At 45.0% G+C, this 18,797-nt stretch overlaps 1 protein-coding gene across 1 annotated transcript in view; it reads left to right on the top strand.

The window, feature by feature from the left end:
* slc41a2b (solute carrier family 41 member 2b) overlaps window positions 1-15,310 on the top strand; it is a 34,528-nt gene extending 19,218 nt beyond the window's left edge. The window contains exons 8-10 of the mRNA XM_080022023.1: window positions 1,324-1,455; window positions 4,460-4,608; window positions 13,156-15,310. Of these exons, the coding sequence (XP_079878149.1) occupies window positions 1,324-1,455; window positions 4,460-4,608; window positions 13,156-13,341 (467 nt within the window). The 3' untranslated portion in view covers window positions 13,342-15,310. The remainder of the gene's footprint in view (window positions 1-1,323; window positions 1,456-4,459; window positions 4,609-13,155) is intronic.
* Window positions 15,311-18,797: the final 3,487 nt, after the last annotated feature.

The following is an 18,797-nucleotide window of genomic DNA, read 5'->3' on the forward strand; positions in this document are numbered from 1 at the left end:
ATTTTGTCGTGGCCGAAAAATGTCCTCTAAATTTGCAGCAGTTTTTCACCAATTCCTGCCGGTCCCAGTTCCAAAGAGACCTCAACCATATCTGCGCATACTGCGGATGCTGCGTTTCCGAAACTTTTAGCCATAAAAATGCCAGGAAGATGAATACAAATCCGAGCCAAAACAATAGAGGTCTAGACGCAGCCCACAATTATCAGAGTGCAGGGTGAAACAAAAATAGACAGTTGACTCAAAATCAGTTCAATTAGTGTTTAGACTTAAAATATAAAAGTAGTAATGACAGTAATAATCCCCAATCGGGGATCAATAAAGTGTTATCTTTAACAGTGAAGACAAAAGTGTCTGTCTTGTCTGTCTGTCTCAAGCGTGACATACTGTATGTATGTGTCGCTTCTTAAATCACCACAAGTCATAATAATAAGTCATAATCATCCTCAACAAAGTGTTATCTTAACAGTGAAGAACATAGAAGACCATCTCTCTCTCTTGTTTCCTTGCAGTGTTGTGCTCACCTGACGCGCCTTGTGGATGCGTCGCGTGCCTTAAGGGGGCAGCAGGCGATGGCAGCTGTGTAGAATCCCAAGAAGTGCTGGATTTTTTTCCCTCAGTTTTTATTAGCATTTTACTCCCACAGATGGCGATCCACCTGGTTCCTGAAGGAGAGCGCTCCCCCGTTCCGATCATTTTAAAACTAGGATAAGCGGCTGCAAAGGAAAGCTTTCTTCCCGACGCGCTTTCGTTCTGTCGTTTTTCTTCAATCTCTTATTTTCATTTTATCTCTCCGCCCTCCACTCCTTGAACTACTGCGCTTCACTCTTTTCTCTTCTTTTTCACCCCATTTATTCATTGTTCCCCAGGCTGGTTCCATTTGTCACTGTGGTCTAATGCTCCGGCTCCTCGAGGGAAGAGAGAGAGAAAAAAAAAAAAAGCTATATCTCTGCTGTTTCCCGCGTCCCCCATCTTGTGTTAGCTGGAGCGTTTTTGGTGATTGGGACTTTTACACTCTTCACACCTCGCAGCGTTGTGCATCTCGGGCGAAGATGCAATGGAAAATGGGCGCATAAAAATAGAAGGCATTCAAGAAGCATCGCAAACTGATTGCACTCCCATCACTCAAACCTTCAAAGAGATCAAGGTTTTATTTTGAGTTTAACATGTTTATATGGCCAGGCTTGTTAAAAAAAAAAAAAATTTCTAGCTATCAGCTCTTTTTTGTCCCACTGGAAAACTTCTAAATGTAAAAAGCGCATATTACACCACACGTCTGTAAGGCTGTAGTTTTTATGTTTTTGTGGCCCCACGTGTGTTCTCCAGGTATCGGGGGGAACCTTGTGGCCATTCAGTCCAGCAGAATCTCCACTCACCTGCATCTCCACTGCGCTCCTGGAGAGGTGCCTGACGAGGCCAAGGGCTGCTACTACCCCTGCCGCACCTTCTGCGGAACAGGTGAGCCGCGCTCCACAACCACCCGCGCCACACAGCACAGCAAGAAGGTCCTGGGTTCAAATTGGGGCTGTCCCAGGTCCTGGGTGGAGTTTGCATGTTCTCCCCTTGTTCCCTCCCGCCACCAAAAATCATGTATGTTATAGACCTGCCCAGAGGCTAAGTTTTTATATATATACAGTACTTACAATATCTACAAAATGTACTTAGTATAAGTCGCTTTGGACACAAGTGTCTGCTAAATGACATTATGTTACTTCTACCAACTTAAAAAAGTCAGATGTAATCACTTCCTATGATGATACAAATTGTGCATATCACTGAAACGCCTGGGAATATTTATCGTACTTATAGTGTGCCAATTATACCCCCTAAACATAAATAACCATGGGCTCAAGGTTATACAATTTATACTACAGTAAGAAGTCTATAAAATGATCTTTCAGTTCAACATACATTAAGCACCAGATAAAATCGGTAGTGGATGAGGATGAGACGTAGGCTCTGACTTTAATGTGGAAGGAGCGACAAGTTTAAGCGCTCTGATGATTCACCCATTTATTGCAGAAAAGTCACAGCAATTTAGAAAAATTGCAAGTGCTCACAAATGTTGTTTGGCCGATTTTTTTATTTATTTTTACCATCGCGAAATCACAATTTCCTGGAGGGAGTGACTAAGTCCTGACCCAAACATGACGCACAGCTAGCTTTGATGGCGGGTGAATGTAGCAAGTGACGAGCTGATATGGTTTGCTTTGATTCCATTTGACCTGGCAGCTGTATGATGCTTTGATTGGTGGCATATTGGTGGTATGAGGCCATGACAGAAACACACACTGCAGTTGGAAACGGCGTTTCAAAATAAAAGCACTGCATTAAGTACTGCTCAAAAAGAGCAGATTTAGATTTATAGATTTTATTTTATTTTTGTCTGTTTGTTTTAACTAGAGGTATAGGGTTCGCCACTAGAAGTGGACCTTGGACTCCGTTTTGGACCAAGAGCAACCAGTTGAGAATATCATGAACATTTTCTTAAATTCTTACCTTTTTGCTCTGGATAAAAAGGGAATGAGCAAAATAAGAATGGTAGTGCGTCGATGGTATGCGCCTCAGTCGTACCCCAGTTGCTAATTGCTCCTCAACTGGATGCGAGTGCCTGTTAGTGTGGATTTATATGGGAAGATGCTTTGTCACTGCCCATAACCCGTAACAAATAACCCATTGTGAAAACACCTGAGAAGAGAATAACTCTCTGGCAGCGTTCTGCACGATCCCCAGAGACGTGATTAGACAAGTGCTTGAATAAAAGCCGTTGCTGTCAGGGTTTGACAGCGCACTGCAGGGTCCTCTCTGCCGCATCATTTATCACTCTGAACAGCCTCCGTTAATAGTTATAATCACTGGCTTATTAGATGTGGCCTCCTGAAATGCTGTGTTGTTAATATGAGGGCTGTCACTGTAATTGAGATTGCACAAGGAATAAAGCATTATATGTAGAGGTGGGTTGGGCTGCATCCTGTCATGCCCAAAAAGTAATCCAGATAAGAAAAGAGAGACAAGTTGTATTATGTTCCGTGGAAACGTTCGTTAGTACTAGACTTTACAATGTATTTATTGTATTTATCTACTTTAATGTATAAAAGTATCCAAATAAAAACTGCATGTCACATTATGACTCAGAATTCAGGTTCAAAATTCAAAGTTAATGCGTTGCTTTTTGGAAAAAGCCCTTTTTATCAAGTACAATTTTGAGGTACAGTGGTACTTTGACTTACGAGTTTAATTCGTTGTGTGACAGAGCTCGTAATTCAGTCTGCTCGTAGAGCAAATCAATTTTCCCCATTGAAATTAATTGAAATACCATTAATCCGTTCTAGCCCCCCAAAAACCACCCCAATTGTTTTTTGTGACCTGTGCTTTTAAATGAGAAAAAATTATATATCATTAACAAATATTGTATAAAAACATAATAGAACACTATCACGCTATCTCCTGCGAGCTGCTTTTCCGTCGACCACACCAGCAGCAGATTCTCCATCTTTTCATGGACGGCGGTCCGCAGCTTAGACACTATTTTGACGCCCTTGGCTGGCGTAATACCCTTTATCGCCTCCTTCTGCTTCAGTATGGTACATATCGCAGAAGTGCTACGCTCATACTGCCTCGCCAATTCCATCACACGCACACCTCCCTCATGTTTTTTCTATGATTTAATGCCTTAATTCAATGGACATCATCCACTTCTTCTTCTCAGCACGTACTTTCTTAGGACCCAGGGTTAGAACAATTTTTTGGGGCAAAATAAATGCACAAAAAAGCACAAAACGCGAGCACAAAACACGAAAGCGACGCTTCCACGGTCAGGTAACCACGTGAAGTGAAGGAGTGAGACGCTGGATGCTGGATGCTGGATGCACCTAGCGGCGGCGTTCCTGAAGCTCGCTCCTCGTAGCTCACATTTTTGCTTGCAAATCAATGCAAAAAAAACGACGGAAAGACGGCTCGCAATTCGGAAAACTCGTATGTTAGTGCGCTCGTAGATCAAGGTACCACTGTAGTTTTATTTTACTTAACTACAGGACTTGAGTAAAAAATACTTTCCACCCCTGTCCTGGCGATAATCAGTGAGATAGATGCTTGTTGGGTGTCCGAAGACTATTGACAACTTTTCCAGGGTCCATTTGTCTCCATTTTCGGGAGGTTATTTTCAGAAGCTATTTTTCATTCTTTTTGTTTTTTATTAATTGATTTCATTTTTCAACGCCAGAGCCTTGAGGTTAAAAAGTGTTTTACATTTTAAGAAGCAAGGACTTCTCAAACTGTGACCCTGTTTAAAAATAAATAAATAAAGACGACACGATTCGTCTCAATTTACAGCTGTCATATTTCTTAAGAATCGCCATCAATTTTCGCAGTCTGGGGACATCTTCTATTAACTTGGAAGGAAACACTTTGTTCCTGTGCCTTTGGCCCTGTTTTAATGTTGGTCCTCCGGACGTCTCCTCAGGAGCCAACCACCGCTCTGCTCAGGTTCTGATCCTGCTGGTGGTCCCAGGTCACCTGATCTTCCTCTACACCATCCACCTGATGAAGAGCGGCCACACCACCCTCACCGCCATCTTCATGACCGTCTACCTGGCCGCCGCTCTGCTACAGGTGAGCTCCACTGGGTTGGCTTCATGTTGTTGGTAGGCGTTGTTGTCAGGGGTATCGGGCTGATCCCGCTCTAAAATGCCGAATTGAAGTAGTAAGCACCAGTGTCATTCTCCTCAAAGACATGTGTGTGCATATGTAGCCCCCCCCCCCCCCCCGCATACTTTAAGGGTCACATATCAAAATTGGACCTTTTTGGGGGTTTTTTTTCTCACTTATACATATGAAAGTGTATAATCAGGGTAAAACATTGTATCACTTATCGGAATCAAGCAAATATTTTGGAAGCTATGACTTATTAAAGATGAAAGTTTTGAAAACAGAAATTCTGAGAAACGAGGCTTTAAAGTTTTAGAAGCATTTCCAGACTTTCTTTGCACTAAACACACATTCAGGAGCATGATTAGTGCTTTAAATGGTGACATTTGGATAGTGCTGTACTCCTTCAATGAGATAATGTTGAGTGGGTTTTTCTGAAATAATATTTGAATCATTAATTCATAAAAAAAAAAAAGCAAACATTGGAAAATGCATTATTCAGGTTAATCCTTAAATGTAATGTTTTTTCCATTCTGAGTTGATGTTCACAATGCAAGCATGTCCCTAAACATGAGATCTAAACATCCCCATCTCCTGCCTTTATTGTTATTTTAACAATGGTAGTTTTAAGAAAGTGGCACTGCTCAGCAACAATTTCCAGAACGCAAATGGAGGGGTCCTATGGGGGTTTGCATTTTGGGAATGAAGTGAACAAATCCAGCCGCTGAATCTTCACTCATATCAGATCTGCAAAACCTTAAATTAAAACTTTGTTCTGACTTGCGTTGCCGCGCCCCAGACTGGTGCGAGACACAGACACCGCACCGCCACGCACCTGGACTCTCACACGGGGGGGACTTTATGTTTCATGTGAACATGGAAAAATAAAAGAATTACATCTATGATTTAAAAAACAAATATATATATATATATATATATATATATATATATATATATATATATATAATTTTTGGGGGGGGGTTTTGTTTGGCGAAACGCACAGAGGATGGGATGGAGCAGACGACCATTTAAAGAAATCCGTGAAAAAACAACCTTTGAAAACAGAGCGTTCAGAGTGTTTTGTTCACAGCCATAACGTTGTCATTAGTCAGTTTTATCGTCAAATCACTTTTCGCCGAATGTATGTCATTTCAAAAATTTGGCTTTTTGCATTCTCAACATAAGCAAACAGTCGCTTTGGATGAAATAACTTTAATCAGGAGGAAAAACATTCCTGGCAAGGCGGTGAGCACCTGTCTGTGTTTCCAGCAGTTTGTCCAGGTCTTTGAAGCACCTTTTGATGAACGGAGTCCTGGAGCGGCCCGGGCCCTCCTGCAGTCCCCTCGGTCGGGACATGAATAACCGCCATTGAAAGGTTAAACTATTGGCATGCGTTGTGCTTAATGGATTGCTGTGTTCTAACTGGAAGGATAAACAGCATTCCTCCAACTCTGTGGTTTTAGGTGGTGTCCCGGGGAAACCCAGCTCCACTAAGTGCTCTGTTTTGACGGCAAAGCGCAGCAATTTCGGAGGCATAGACCGTGTGTCTGAATCGGCGCTTTCTGCTTCCGCCTTTTTTTTTCTTCTTCTGTTGACATGATGTGACATGCCCTCACCCGCTGGAATGTGCGGAATTTTGCCGCTGTTTATCTGTGTGTGCATCTGTTGTTTGCCTTGCTGCCAGCCTGCCTGTTTCTTCTGTTTGAAGTGGAACGTGAAAGGGTCCCTTGGTTCCCTACCCAGGACTCGGAACATCCCAATATAACCCCGCCGACTGCCGCAGTCACAGACTTTCTGAGTTAATTAGGATTTCAGCCCGTGGAGGTTGTTCAATATTGAATCGCTGCTGTGAATATTGGCAGTGGCGACTGCAAGTCACTCTGACACTGCAATGCAATTGCCAAAGACAGGCAATACGGAGCAGTCGGCCTAGTGCCGTGCCAGGGTGAAACGCATGGATTGTAAACACTGGCTCGCATTATTGATTGTTAGTTTTGTTTCGCTGGTTTTTAACGGCTTCGAGTCGAAGCTTTCACCAGCTTTGGCTCTTCAGGAAAAAAAAAAAAAAGCAGACGGTCTAATTGTAGACTGCCATTGTTTCAGAGTTGATCTTTTCCAGTGACAGCTTTGGGAATTGCGTCTGTGCTGCTTGAAGTGATTGTTGCTACCAGGGATGGACCGCTGCCTCTTGTCACCACAGAAACTGCGAAAATAAGTCCCCAAATTTAAGTTCAAATGACGAGGTTGTTTGATCCGTTGCTCTTCCTGAACAATGTAGACTTATACCTTTACTTTGAGCTCTGGAGAACATGATGTTTGAAGGGGACCCTCAATGCTCCTTTTACACAAGGTAATATAGGTCTCGGAGGTCCCCAAAACATGTTTTTGAAGTTTTTTGCTGAAAATACCACTGATTATGCATTTGAGCCATTGTAACATACCTCTGTACCATGGCGTTCCAAAACAGGCTGTTTTCTGTTTGTGTAGCTCTAATTGTACATGAGCAGCCAAGCCCGTAGTTCTAAGCCAATTAGGTTTGAGCTTCACTGCAGGCTCCGTTTTTATTTACTCTGTACATTTTCACTCATTTCGACTTGTCGGCACAGTCAAATCTGTTGATGACCAAATTTGAGGCCAGAATTGAGCCATCCAGTTACTGAATATCCATACATTAAACATGTAACTCTACTATCTACTTCCGACTCTCACCGCGGTGTCCGGAGCAGCGCGCGATGCGGAGGGGCTCACGGCCGATTTTGTTTCACTAAATTAGGGAAACGTCGGAAAAAATCAAATAGATGAAATAAATACATCTACAGTTTTGTTTGGTGAAATGCGGATCTCACACACACACACACACACACACACACACACACACACACACACACACACACACACACACACACACACACACAAAGAAACACACAGCAAATACTTACATTTCCCTCGTCTGCAGTTTTGTCACGGACAGTTGGTATTAATTCCTCTTTCTTTTAAAATATTTGTGCTGGTCTCGACCAACAGCCAACAACAGAGCACGTCCAACGGATGCTTAGCTCTTAGCTCCTTTGCTAGCGGGTCCGGTCGCGCCCCGGACGTGGGTGGAGTTACTCAGATGGTGGGGGCGCTTCTAATTGGAACAATGCCCTTGGTTCTGTGGAGGAGGCCTCGTTTCACCACACATTTTCTGGAACGGACGGGTCAGAAATAAGCTGACTGGGTTGTCTCTTTTCACAGTTTGTGTGTCAGTAGGCCCATCGGAGACCCAAGTGTATGTACACAAGCACTGACAAGGTGGGTTTTGTATATTAGGTCTCTCTTAAAAACAAACATGCTGTGTGGGGAGATGATGTCCTGTTCATTATTTTCAGTAATTTCAGTCATTTACGAGTACAGATTTATAAAGAGCCTTCGTTTTCAACTGTGACAGTGTTCCAAAAACAAAAGGTAGAACAGGAGCTCTATACAACTAGATCATGTTGTTTACAGTTAACAGTGGGTTTGGTTTTTTTTTGCGAGTACATAAGGTCATCAGTGTTGGCATGTCTGATTTTTGCATTTGTAGTATTCTCCAATTCTGATCCAGTATCTGTATTAGTCCATGCCAAGCTGCTAATAAACTCTGTAAGGCTACTTCACACCCCAAACACCTCAGCGACCGCCAGGTGATCACACGCCACCTCCGTGGGAACCTTAAGGAGTTTGTGACAGAACAGCACAAAGCCCTCCTCTCAGCCCCTCACGTTCACTCTGACAAAGCCTGGGGCCTGACAGCTGCGGCGGCGGTGTTTTGCTCAATTACGAGGCCGCTCTCATCAGTTTACGATGCGGATGCCGTAGCTCTCACCTCCTCGTGCGCTAGGCCACACCTTCATTGAGCCGCTCAGCCCCTGCACGAATGACGATGATAAGAACCCTGCACCTCGGTCTCCGCTGCCAGTTAACAGGAAGTACACCATAAGACCTCCGCTGCCTGAGCGCCTTTGTGGGCGAGCAGGAGATCCAAACTGTTTTAGAGTTGAAGCAGACACTGGTCGGTCCACTCCCTTTCTGGAATCCTCGGTCAGGCGGTAATACCACTGTACTGGGAGTGAAGGCGTACACAAAATTCCATTGGTGGATGGCCTTTTGTTTATCTTTGGCGACACACACACGCACACGACTCCAGAGTAAAGGGACGCCTCAGCTGGTGGATAGCATCATGACTAAAAACTATAAACACAGTCTGCCATTTTCTGTTTACTTCCTGAAAGTGAACAGCCCCAGATGACGGCCATCTTCCACATCTACAATTAGGTTGGGGTTTGTTTGTTTTTATCGCACTCTCCATGAAGTTCTACTGGATTGGATCCTTCTACGAGCGCTTAAAGGAACAGATCGTCGAATGTCCAGTTTCTTGTTTAAAAAAAAAAAAAAAAAAGCTTGGCATTTCACTCCAATGTTTTCTTTGAACTCAGGGCTGTAGGTTTGTAGCTAGGGGGACGGGTGATGAATACTGAAACTCTCCAGCATCCAACTTCAAACCTCTGAGTCACCTCATGGACTCCAGGCTTTTTGGAGCAAAGCAGCGAACTTGGACTGGTTCAGCGTCGGTGCGTCCATCTAATCACCGTGAAGTGAAAGATTGTCTGGGATCCTGACGTCCTCTGAGTTAGACGTTTAGCTTTCTAGCCTCCCAAATGCGTACAGTTTGGGGAGCCCTGAAGGAAGCAGACCTTTAACTGGGAAAAGGTGATGGTCATACTTCACTTTATGAATAAAGTCAAGCTGGTTCACAGGGCCCTTCATCACAGTACAGACGGGAGGAAACTTCTCTTGAACGTGCTCGGATAACACGCTAGCTTTTAAGCAGCTGAGAGAAATGAAAAGCGACGCAATTCCAAACCAAGCAAACGACCGCGGGCAACTCCATCCCAAGCCGAGGAGAACGAGAGAACGGCACTGCCCGCCACAGCTTGGAGGTGGAAGGAATTGGTCGGAACGTCAGTGAACTCCAACTCCGTCCGGCGCGGGCGGAGGGGTTTTAAAATGGCCGCCTTGAAAGCGGACCGCTTTCAAACAGTCTGACGCGCCCCGTTTCCCTTTGATGTCCGCGTCGGTCGTGTCTAATTGAAGGGTCTGGCAAACAGGCGGCAGTGGGCGAACGCCATGTCGAGTCTGAGGAGATGAAACCTCGCTTTGAGTTTATTCTGTAGAGCCCTCGCTCCGTCTCTCTGACGTGATCGGGGAACCAAACGGTCGACCGCGTAATGCATGCTTCTTTTTAGCATTTTTTTCATTTGCTCTTCATACATGTTCTGCGTGTATTTGTGTAGGTCTCTTTGAAATATTGACATTGGCATTATTCCATGTTTTTGTTTTACTTCTGTAGTTATAGTCATGGTGCGTCTCTCTCTCTCTCTGTTTCGCTCTCTTGGGTTCAGGGGAATTTTCTTTCAGTGCAAATTCATGCAAACCAGCATAAGGAAAAGAAAGAAACAAAGTCATTAACAAACAAACATTGTATGAGTTGTAAATACATTTAACATTAAACGCTCACTTTTAGGGAATATAAATACGTATTTATGAACATCCGTTTGCAAAAAGTCAGTTTTATTGATCATCTGCAGCAACTGGCATAACAGCGTTTTTGAGATCAGTGGATCAGTTAAATGGCAGATGATGCGTATGTCATCATTATGGAGAAGTCCCAATCATTTACAACCATAGCACAACATGTTGTCCATTACCGAACTTACCACTCTGCTGCAGCTTCAGTCCAGTGGCCTTTAAGCCTTCCTCGTTAAAAATACCATGAAGTCTCTTTTGAAACTGGAAAGCCAACATAACTGTGTTTTGAAGAACAGTAACACCAACCAGTATTCAGAACAACTTTTTTCCTAATTGCCACAGTACATCCCAAGCGTCACGTCCGTCACAGCGGGAAGCGACTTAACTTCCCGTTTCTAGTCCCTCATGATAGCGTGGATGTGACGACAGCGCAAAAGAGTCCTTGGCGCCTCAAAAACTGACAAAATACATGGTTTGCAGCCATGATTCATAATGGGATGATGGCGAGTGACATTTGACTCGGGCCTGGGTTGGAAAGATTGCAAACTTATAGTTTAAACCGAGGGCTGGCGGTCGTCCGGCGGCCGAACGTGTCGAGTCGGCGTTTCTCAGTGACGTCAACGCTGAGCAGAGGAGTCGTCCGACGCGCCGTCGCCCTTAATGTGCCGCGAAGGCTGCTCATCATATCTGGTTGTGTCGACAGTTTTGCCGTCTGTCTCCGGAGCAGAGCTTGTGATGAATGCTTTAAACTTATCTCCTGGGGTTGTGTTATTTATCAGGAGGAAATTGCACGGCTAGGAACGCAGGCGCGCACACACACACACACACACACACATCACATCCCATCCCAGCCGTGTCTTCTGCTGCTTATCGGGACTCTCATATTAGAAAAAGGAGAGAAGGCGCTGCCGCCGAGCTTAAATGGAAGAAAGGCTCTGATGAAGGTTTGATACGGTGAAATGTGATAGCCTGTCACTGTCCTAATTTAAAGTGATCACAGAGGACTCCTGTTGCTTTGTATCTCCATTATCACTCTCCAGCTTAAGTGTCTTGGGGGGGGGACATCTTTATTTATGAGCTCATGCTTTGTGTATGGGCCTTTTTTAATGCTGGGACTGACGTGCCGCTGTAATGATATCGCCCTGTTCTTCACTGGTGTTGCCATCAGTCCGCTCAGCCGCTGTTGCCGTCTTCGTATCCAAGTGTTCGATAGCGTTTGAGCTTTATAAGCCCAATTCCAATTCTGAAAACTCGGCTTGAAATGTTGGGGCCCGCTTGCGTTTGCCGATACCATCCAAAACGGCATACTAGCATGGTATTTAGTACATCCGACACCATAGTACAATCACATAGTATATGGAAGGTACCAAGATGACGTACTACAGCCGGTGATCGTGGTATGCAAACCCTGCACACTACGCCGGCACAAGTCTCACTCAGCACATTATGAGGGTGAGACGCCGGCACAAGTTTCTCCACGGTGTCGTCATGACAACGTGCTGAAAGGAAGTGGAGCGGCCGCGTGGCCATGTCGAATGTCTGACAAGACTTCCTTCATTTTATTCACATGCTAAAGTGCACGGGATACAGGGTTCCTGCCAGGTCCTTGAGGTGCTTGAGTTTTGTCTTTTTAAGCAACGAAGAAACTTACGAACTGGGATACCTTGGAAATAGCCCCTTTTGTGCCGAAGTGCTTAAAAAGACCTTGAATGTAAATTAAATGGTTGTAACTAGTACCTTATAATAGTAGATGACAATAAGATTAAACATAGATATACAGACTTACACAGTGTATCTACTAATTTAAATAATAGAGAATGAGTCTCAGATTATACTGTGTTATACTTTAATGATTAAAGATTTCATAGAAAATGTATTATATTTGTTTTGGCTGAATTCCTTGAAAATGATAAAACCCGTGCCTATAAAGGTACTTGAAAGAGCTTGGATTAAAAAGTTGTAATTCCAGAGTGAACACTGTGAATAGTACACACGTGTAGTACCGTATTTTGTACCGGTGTGTTGAACGGGCGCTGGCAGCAAGTAATTCCGCCGCAGAGGAAGTGTCATCGGGAGCGGGAGAAGACGAGGAGTCTGCGTTGAAGACGGAGGAGATGACAAGAGGCTTTTCCAACCACAGCCATCTGCATTCAACCGAGGGGGGGGGGGGGGCGTCCACCGCACGCCTCAAGGAGGAGCGCTGGTCTGCGTCCCGGGAAGAAAGCCTCCTCTCTTTCCTCTCCTCCTTTACATTTACATTTACATTTAGCAGACGCTTTTATCCAAAGCGACTTACAATTATTCAGACACCGACGGACGCAGCCATCAGGAGCAATTAGGGGTTAAGTGTCTTGCTCAAGGACACTACAGCATGCTAGCAGGAGGAGCCTGGGATCGAACCAGCAACCTTTAGATTACTAGACCACCAGCTCTACCGCCTGAGCTACCGTCCTCCCAACTTCTGACTCTTTGTTCTCTCCGTCTGTCGCCGCTGAGCACCTTTGCCTTTAATCCTAAAAATGACAGCCAATCAGTGACATGCCAGCTCTCCCTCTTCGCAACCTCGTCCATCTCCTCCGAGTGCAATTAAATTCAATGTGGTTGGTGTGAAAGTTGAGGGGAAAAAGAGACAGAAGATGATGGAGACAGAGGTGTGTGTGTGTGTGTGTGTGTGTGTGTGTGTGTGTGTCTTTCTCTGTGTGTGTGTGTGTGTGTCTGTCTTTCTGTGTGTGTGTGTGTGTGTGTCTGTCTCTCTCTCTCTGTGTCTGTCTCTCTGTGTGTGCGTGTGTGATTTCAATCATTTAATTATCATGACGGGAGAGAATATTTGCAGTATTTTGAAAGTATTTGAAAAACACGTCGCTGTAGATGGTTATTTTAGGTCATCGTTATGCATGGTTTTGACGACTTATGTGAATGATCTGTCTCGCCCCGCCCCCGCCCCCGCCCCCGCCCGGCCAGGTGCTGCTGTTGCTGTGCATCGCAGACTGGATGGTGCACTCCATGTGGCGGAGCGGCAAAGACCCTGACAGCTTCTCCATCCCCTACCTGACGGCGCTGGGCGACCTGCTGGGCACCGCCCTGCTCGCCATCAGCTTCCACTTCCTGTGGCTCATCGGGGACCGCGACAGCGACGTGGGCGACTGAGCGGCCTCCGCCCTCCGACCGCTGTTGGGGAAGGACCCTCCTTTCTTTTCGGGCGGTGTTGGACAGCAGTAGACACTCGATCCGCGATCTGTTTTTCTATATAAAACCATTGACACTGTTTTCCATTATTCCTTCCTCTTTTTTGTATCACTGCTTTTGACCCGTGCTGTTTGTTTGCACCAAGGCACTTAGGCTGTTATCACGATGGGGGCGGTCAATTTCTTGGTGGAGTTTCTCCTCCACATGCTGGCTCAAAACGACACCACCTGCATCGTGTATTGGATGATGAAGGAAAGAACGATGCGGCCATGTTGGAAAAGCAGCTCCATTCAGCCACGAAAGCCTGGGATCAGAACGTGGATGGATTAAAAAAATATAATATTTTTTTTGTTTTTTTTTGGGGGGGGTAGACCAAAGGAAGCTCCTCACTCTGCACGTCTGAAGGGTCGGTGAAGGGTTGTCATACGCAGAGCGCTGGGTCTCCAACTTCAACACTTTGATGGTTTCCATGTGAGCGGCGGTGACTATCGGTAATCCTTGTTTTTCCTGCTTTGACGCTACTTCCTGTAAAGGTGTTAGGATGACGTCTTTTAAATGAGAGATGGAGACCTACGCTGGCATGGGATGTCTGTTTGCAGAACTGATATTCATATTCCCCAAAGGTTTTGGAGAATATCAGTATAAAAATCTGACACCCAGGTCCATGTGTCCGATTTCAAAATAAAAGCACCCCATGAGCTGTGTTTTTTTTTTTGTTTTTTTTTTGTTTGTTTGTTTTTTGGGGAGGTGGTTGAGCCACACAAAAGCATGTCGGATGTCTCTAAAGGACCAAAAAATGGATTACATGTGAATCATGTTCTAATGACCCCAAACTCACAGTTTAAAAGTATGGGATCAGATCCATATCCAAGGTTTAGGGTTCTGAACCCGAGTCGATCCATCTCTTCTTTCACTGTTAAGTTTCGCTCCCTCCTTCCTTGTTTTTAAGTTGTTATATTTTGAATGTGTATCTTTGTTGTTTGTTAATATGCTTGTTTTGGGGTTGTTGCGCACATGCTGTTTACATGTACAGTATCCACCGTGTCACACAAACTACTATTCCCACTGAGGTGATGACTTCAGTTTAAGCAGCTGCCATTTTATTCTGAAGCTGATTAAAATATCCACATTTCAGGCAAATTCACATGTTTCCTTGATAGATTGAAAATGCCCAAAAAACGAAGGTAGACCTGGACGACTTACGCCCAAAGGTCCAAAGATTCAGTCTGCTGTCTTCGTCATGATAAAGCAGGGTTCGAATGTCTTTTCACTATAATTAAATAATGGAATTGATTATTATTTGCGAGGTTTTTTTTTTGTTTTTTTTTCATTCCCGATGGAACTAAACTTGCTTTAATCGAACCATTGCCTCAGTCTGGTTATTCTAATCCACAGGTTCCCAAAAATAAAACGAGGAAAAAAATATATATACATGATTTTGCACCTCCTGTAATTCCTCCGGGGGACCCCTCGGGCGGTCGTGGACCCCAGCTTGGGAACCCCCTGTTCTAATGTATTCAGTAAACAGACCTGGCGACAGCTCGGCTGCAGTGACAATGTGCCTCACGGGACTCGATGGGGCCACAGATGCTGTTTGTTCTTCTACCGCATCGCTATTCTGTGCAAATAAATATGAATTTCCTTTTTCTACCGCATCGCTTGAGACAAAATATTGTTCTTCAGAAGATGATACGTTCACACTTCTGGAATCAATTCCAATAAACAGAGTATGTTTGTCTTTTTTTTGTTGGGTTTTTTTTTTTTTCCCGCTTCCTCACATCCTTCAAGAACCTTAACAGCAATTCTGCGAGATGTGATTTTAAGTGAGTGTTTTGAGATGTAAATTCATTTGGACAGACATGACTGAACCTTTTTTTTTTTTTTTTTCTCTCTCTGGTTCCCTCTCACCCCGATGTATCACCTTTCTCCTTTCTCGCTGCCGAATGGTAAATAAATACATTCACAGGTTTGGGAGCTGCTCCGCCGTGGTTATTTCTGATGTGTTTCCAGCCGCACGGGGCTTCCGGAGTCGAGCTGTCAGCTTGATCGGCTGCAGAGGAAGACCGGCAACACGTTAGAACTCACATTTTTACGGCAGTCGCTCAAGTTCCGCTTAACCCCTCCGCAACGCCTCCCGCTGTCATTCCTCCGCCATGTTTACAATCGTAGGCAAAACCGTTGTATTTATGTTCACCGGCAATTAGAGCCACGCGGTTACAGTCGTAAACTGTTTCGACTGAGGTCAACCGCCCCATTTTTGTCTTTTCCGAGCGAGGCCCGTACGCTGCATACGCCTCCGCAGGTCTCCATGACAACGCAGACAGGGATGCGCGCCCTCCTCCCTGACCTCGGAGTCGGAGCAGCGTCTCTGCACGCAGATTGCCGCTGCCTCGCGCTTACACCCACTTGCAGCACGGCGCTCACACTTCCCGGTAATGAGCCTCTCTGGAGAACATGGAGACTCGGGGAGAAAGGACGGGAGCTTTGCCAAATTCAAGAGTTGGAATTGAAAGAAAAACCATTGGAGATGAGTGGAGCACGCCTGCAATGTGATACCGTATCAAAATAAATATGAGGGAACAGTGGCAGTATGGGATTTCTTTTGAAACAAAGTAAGCTTAGGGATTACCACTTTAAAAAACAGCAAATATATGACCATCTTTAAAGAGATTGTTGGTTGTTATAGAGCATTGAACTAGAATCTCTATATCAGCAATATACTGTATAAATATATATATATATATATATATATGTACATATTTTTATATTCCGTGTGTGTGTTAATGCACTTAACCCAGCATTATAAAAGAGCAATTTATGTCATATATAATAAGAGTCCGGTATGAAGCTGCAGGGCTCACTGTCTGTTGCAATTGGGTGGTGACTGTGATGGCTGTCATTTTCAATAGAGGTTGATTGATTTTCTCATGTGAGAGAACTTCAAAGTTTCTTCAGAAGTCCCCTCGGAATTGACCGATGCGGTCAGGCGGGCGGACGAGCGACAGCTTTGTACAGATAAGAATGTGGTTGAATTTAGATACGCCACACGTGTGTCTCTCGTGGCGATGGAATCATGCGGCACATGCAGCGCGGAGACGGGATGAAACTTCAAAGTTCTGCGTCAGAAGGGTTCACCCCTTGAAAATGGGGACGTGGCAGTAAAGGTTCAAAATAAGACGGTGTGTGATGCTCCAGTGGAGTCGACATGCAGAGCTCTCCATCTCTTCGGTGGATTAAACTCCCAGAATGCCAAGCTGCAACCATTCTTTTTTTATTATTTGAATGGCAGCTTAATTTAAATAACCAGTTAAATAAATGATCAAATATGGGATTTATCAACTAAAGAGTCTGACGATCACCCCTTTAAGAACGATATGAGCAAGCACACGCATACTCTGAAACACACACATCTGTATCATTATGTCAATCACAGTTTCTTCCTATTACAAAACTATCAAGAAACATGTCGAGAGAAGTTGTGTTCAGTGTTCTGGTAATAGAGTGGGTGGCTGGGTGGGGGTCCCTGCTAAGCTGGCTATGGCAACAGCTCTTTAGGATCTTCCTCTTGGCTAAGCTAAAAAAAAAAAATGTATTCCTCCATCCCATCATAGAATTGGTCCCCGTCAGCTGCACTTGAGGTTAAAGAAAATGATTTGACGTGGTTGAAAAGCAGGGGTGTAAGTAACTCATAACAACTAGTCACTCCCTAAGGGTCACCCCAACCCTAACCCCTAACCCCTACCCTTACCCCTAACTCTACCCCATACCACCAAACCTAACCCTAACCCCACCACAAAACCTAGCCCTAACCCTACCCCTACCATGAAACCTAACCCTACCCATTAGCCTAACCCTTCCCCCTTCCCTTAACTCTACCCCTACCCCTAACCCTACCACCAAACCTAACCCAACTCCTGACCCTACCCCTACCACCAAACCCAACCCTACCCCTACCCCTACCACCGATTGAAATTGCATCACCAAGGCACAAGGAAACCATTAATGACTCTAACATGAGACCGTGAGATCCTCTTTCTTAGTGTCGTTACCGCAGCTACTGAGTAAAATAAAATGTCTCAGAAAGAAACAGAACCACTAAGCATCCGTGCATCGTTTGGCCAGCATTGAGAGATTGCTACCGACGCCAACGCATTCTCGCCTTTACTTTGTTGTCGCATTGTGGGGTAGCAGGTACTGCAAGTTTCTACTGCTGCACCTCCCAAAAAGGACGTAACACATCTGCTCAAAGTGCGGAAATTGAAAAAGACTGCTGCCCATTGGACCTGTAGAAGTTGAGAGATTGTCACATCAAGACACCAACGCATCCTCCTGAGAGGATTTGTCTTGGACAGTGGTATCAAGGTTGCCTTGTTTTTCCCTGTTCAGCTTTAACAATGTACCACTGTTAGAGTCTAGACGCTCCATTTTTAACAGTCCATTTTTAACAGGGAGCTAAAACAGGAAACCTCGGTTCATCTCAGCCTCAGTCTGTTCCAGTAGCTGAAACCCAGACGGGGCCAAAGGTCCCGTGAAACCCAATCCAGTGATTATTTCTTCCAGTAAACCTGGGGCTTATTAGCAGCATGTAAACGCCACGGCTTGCTCCAGACGGGTTAGCGTGGATTGGGGGAACAAGAACGTCGGCAGGGGGCCACAAGCGCCTGGATCTCTGGGTACACAACACTTGCTCCCGGGGCGCTAAGGTTCTGCCTCTCGTTCGTGAAGAACAATAGCTGCTACAGACGTGGCTAATTGGAAACAGAGTCCTGCCGGGGAGTGTTTTCATAGCTGCTGAGACCGAGCCGCTCAGACAGAGGCCACCTACTGTAACGACATCTCCAGTCCTGCCCGACTGTAGCCCCTCAGGCCACTTCCAGAACCCTGGAAAGGAGGAGGCTTTTCAGGTTTCAGTTTAAATAAAAAAAACAAAAAAAAAACCTCATATGACCACAAAACGTACACTTTTCCTCATGAGTTCATGCTCTTGGGAACATTCTGGATCGAACCGAGTGTTTCGGATATCTGCCGCCTGATCTCGTGGTCTCGCGGATCACAAGCGGCTCCTGACATAGCACGGCCTTGAGTTTATTTGAAGCCACTTTCACCCAAAGTCTAATTGCGTTTATGCACCGCAGCCTGTTACATAGATTGTCAGGCTGGGTGGACAGGCAGGGGGTTGCAAAATTGGACTTTCCAGCCTGAGAAGGGTATGGATGGCCCCCGCTACTCCTGACTGATAGACCACAGGACAAGGAACAAATCAGCTTTTCCCTCCGTTTTCGACCAATCGACAAAGTCTGAACCCCTTTGAAGTGATTCCCTTTCCGCGCACGTTCGCAGAATGTCCGTGCGATGTGTGTCAACGACAAAGTCTCATGAAGCGACTTTGACAAGTCAACGGTTGAGAGTGAGGGGTT

The sequence above is a fragment of the Zeus faber genome (genome assembly GCF_960531495.2).
Source record: "Zeus faber genome assembly, chromosome: 21".
Classification (NCBI taxonomy): Eukaryota; Metazoa; Chordata; class Actinopteri; order Zeiformes; family Zeidae; genus Zeus; species Zeus faber.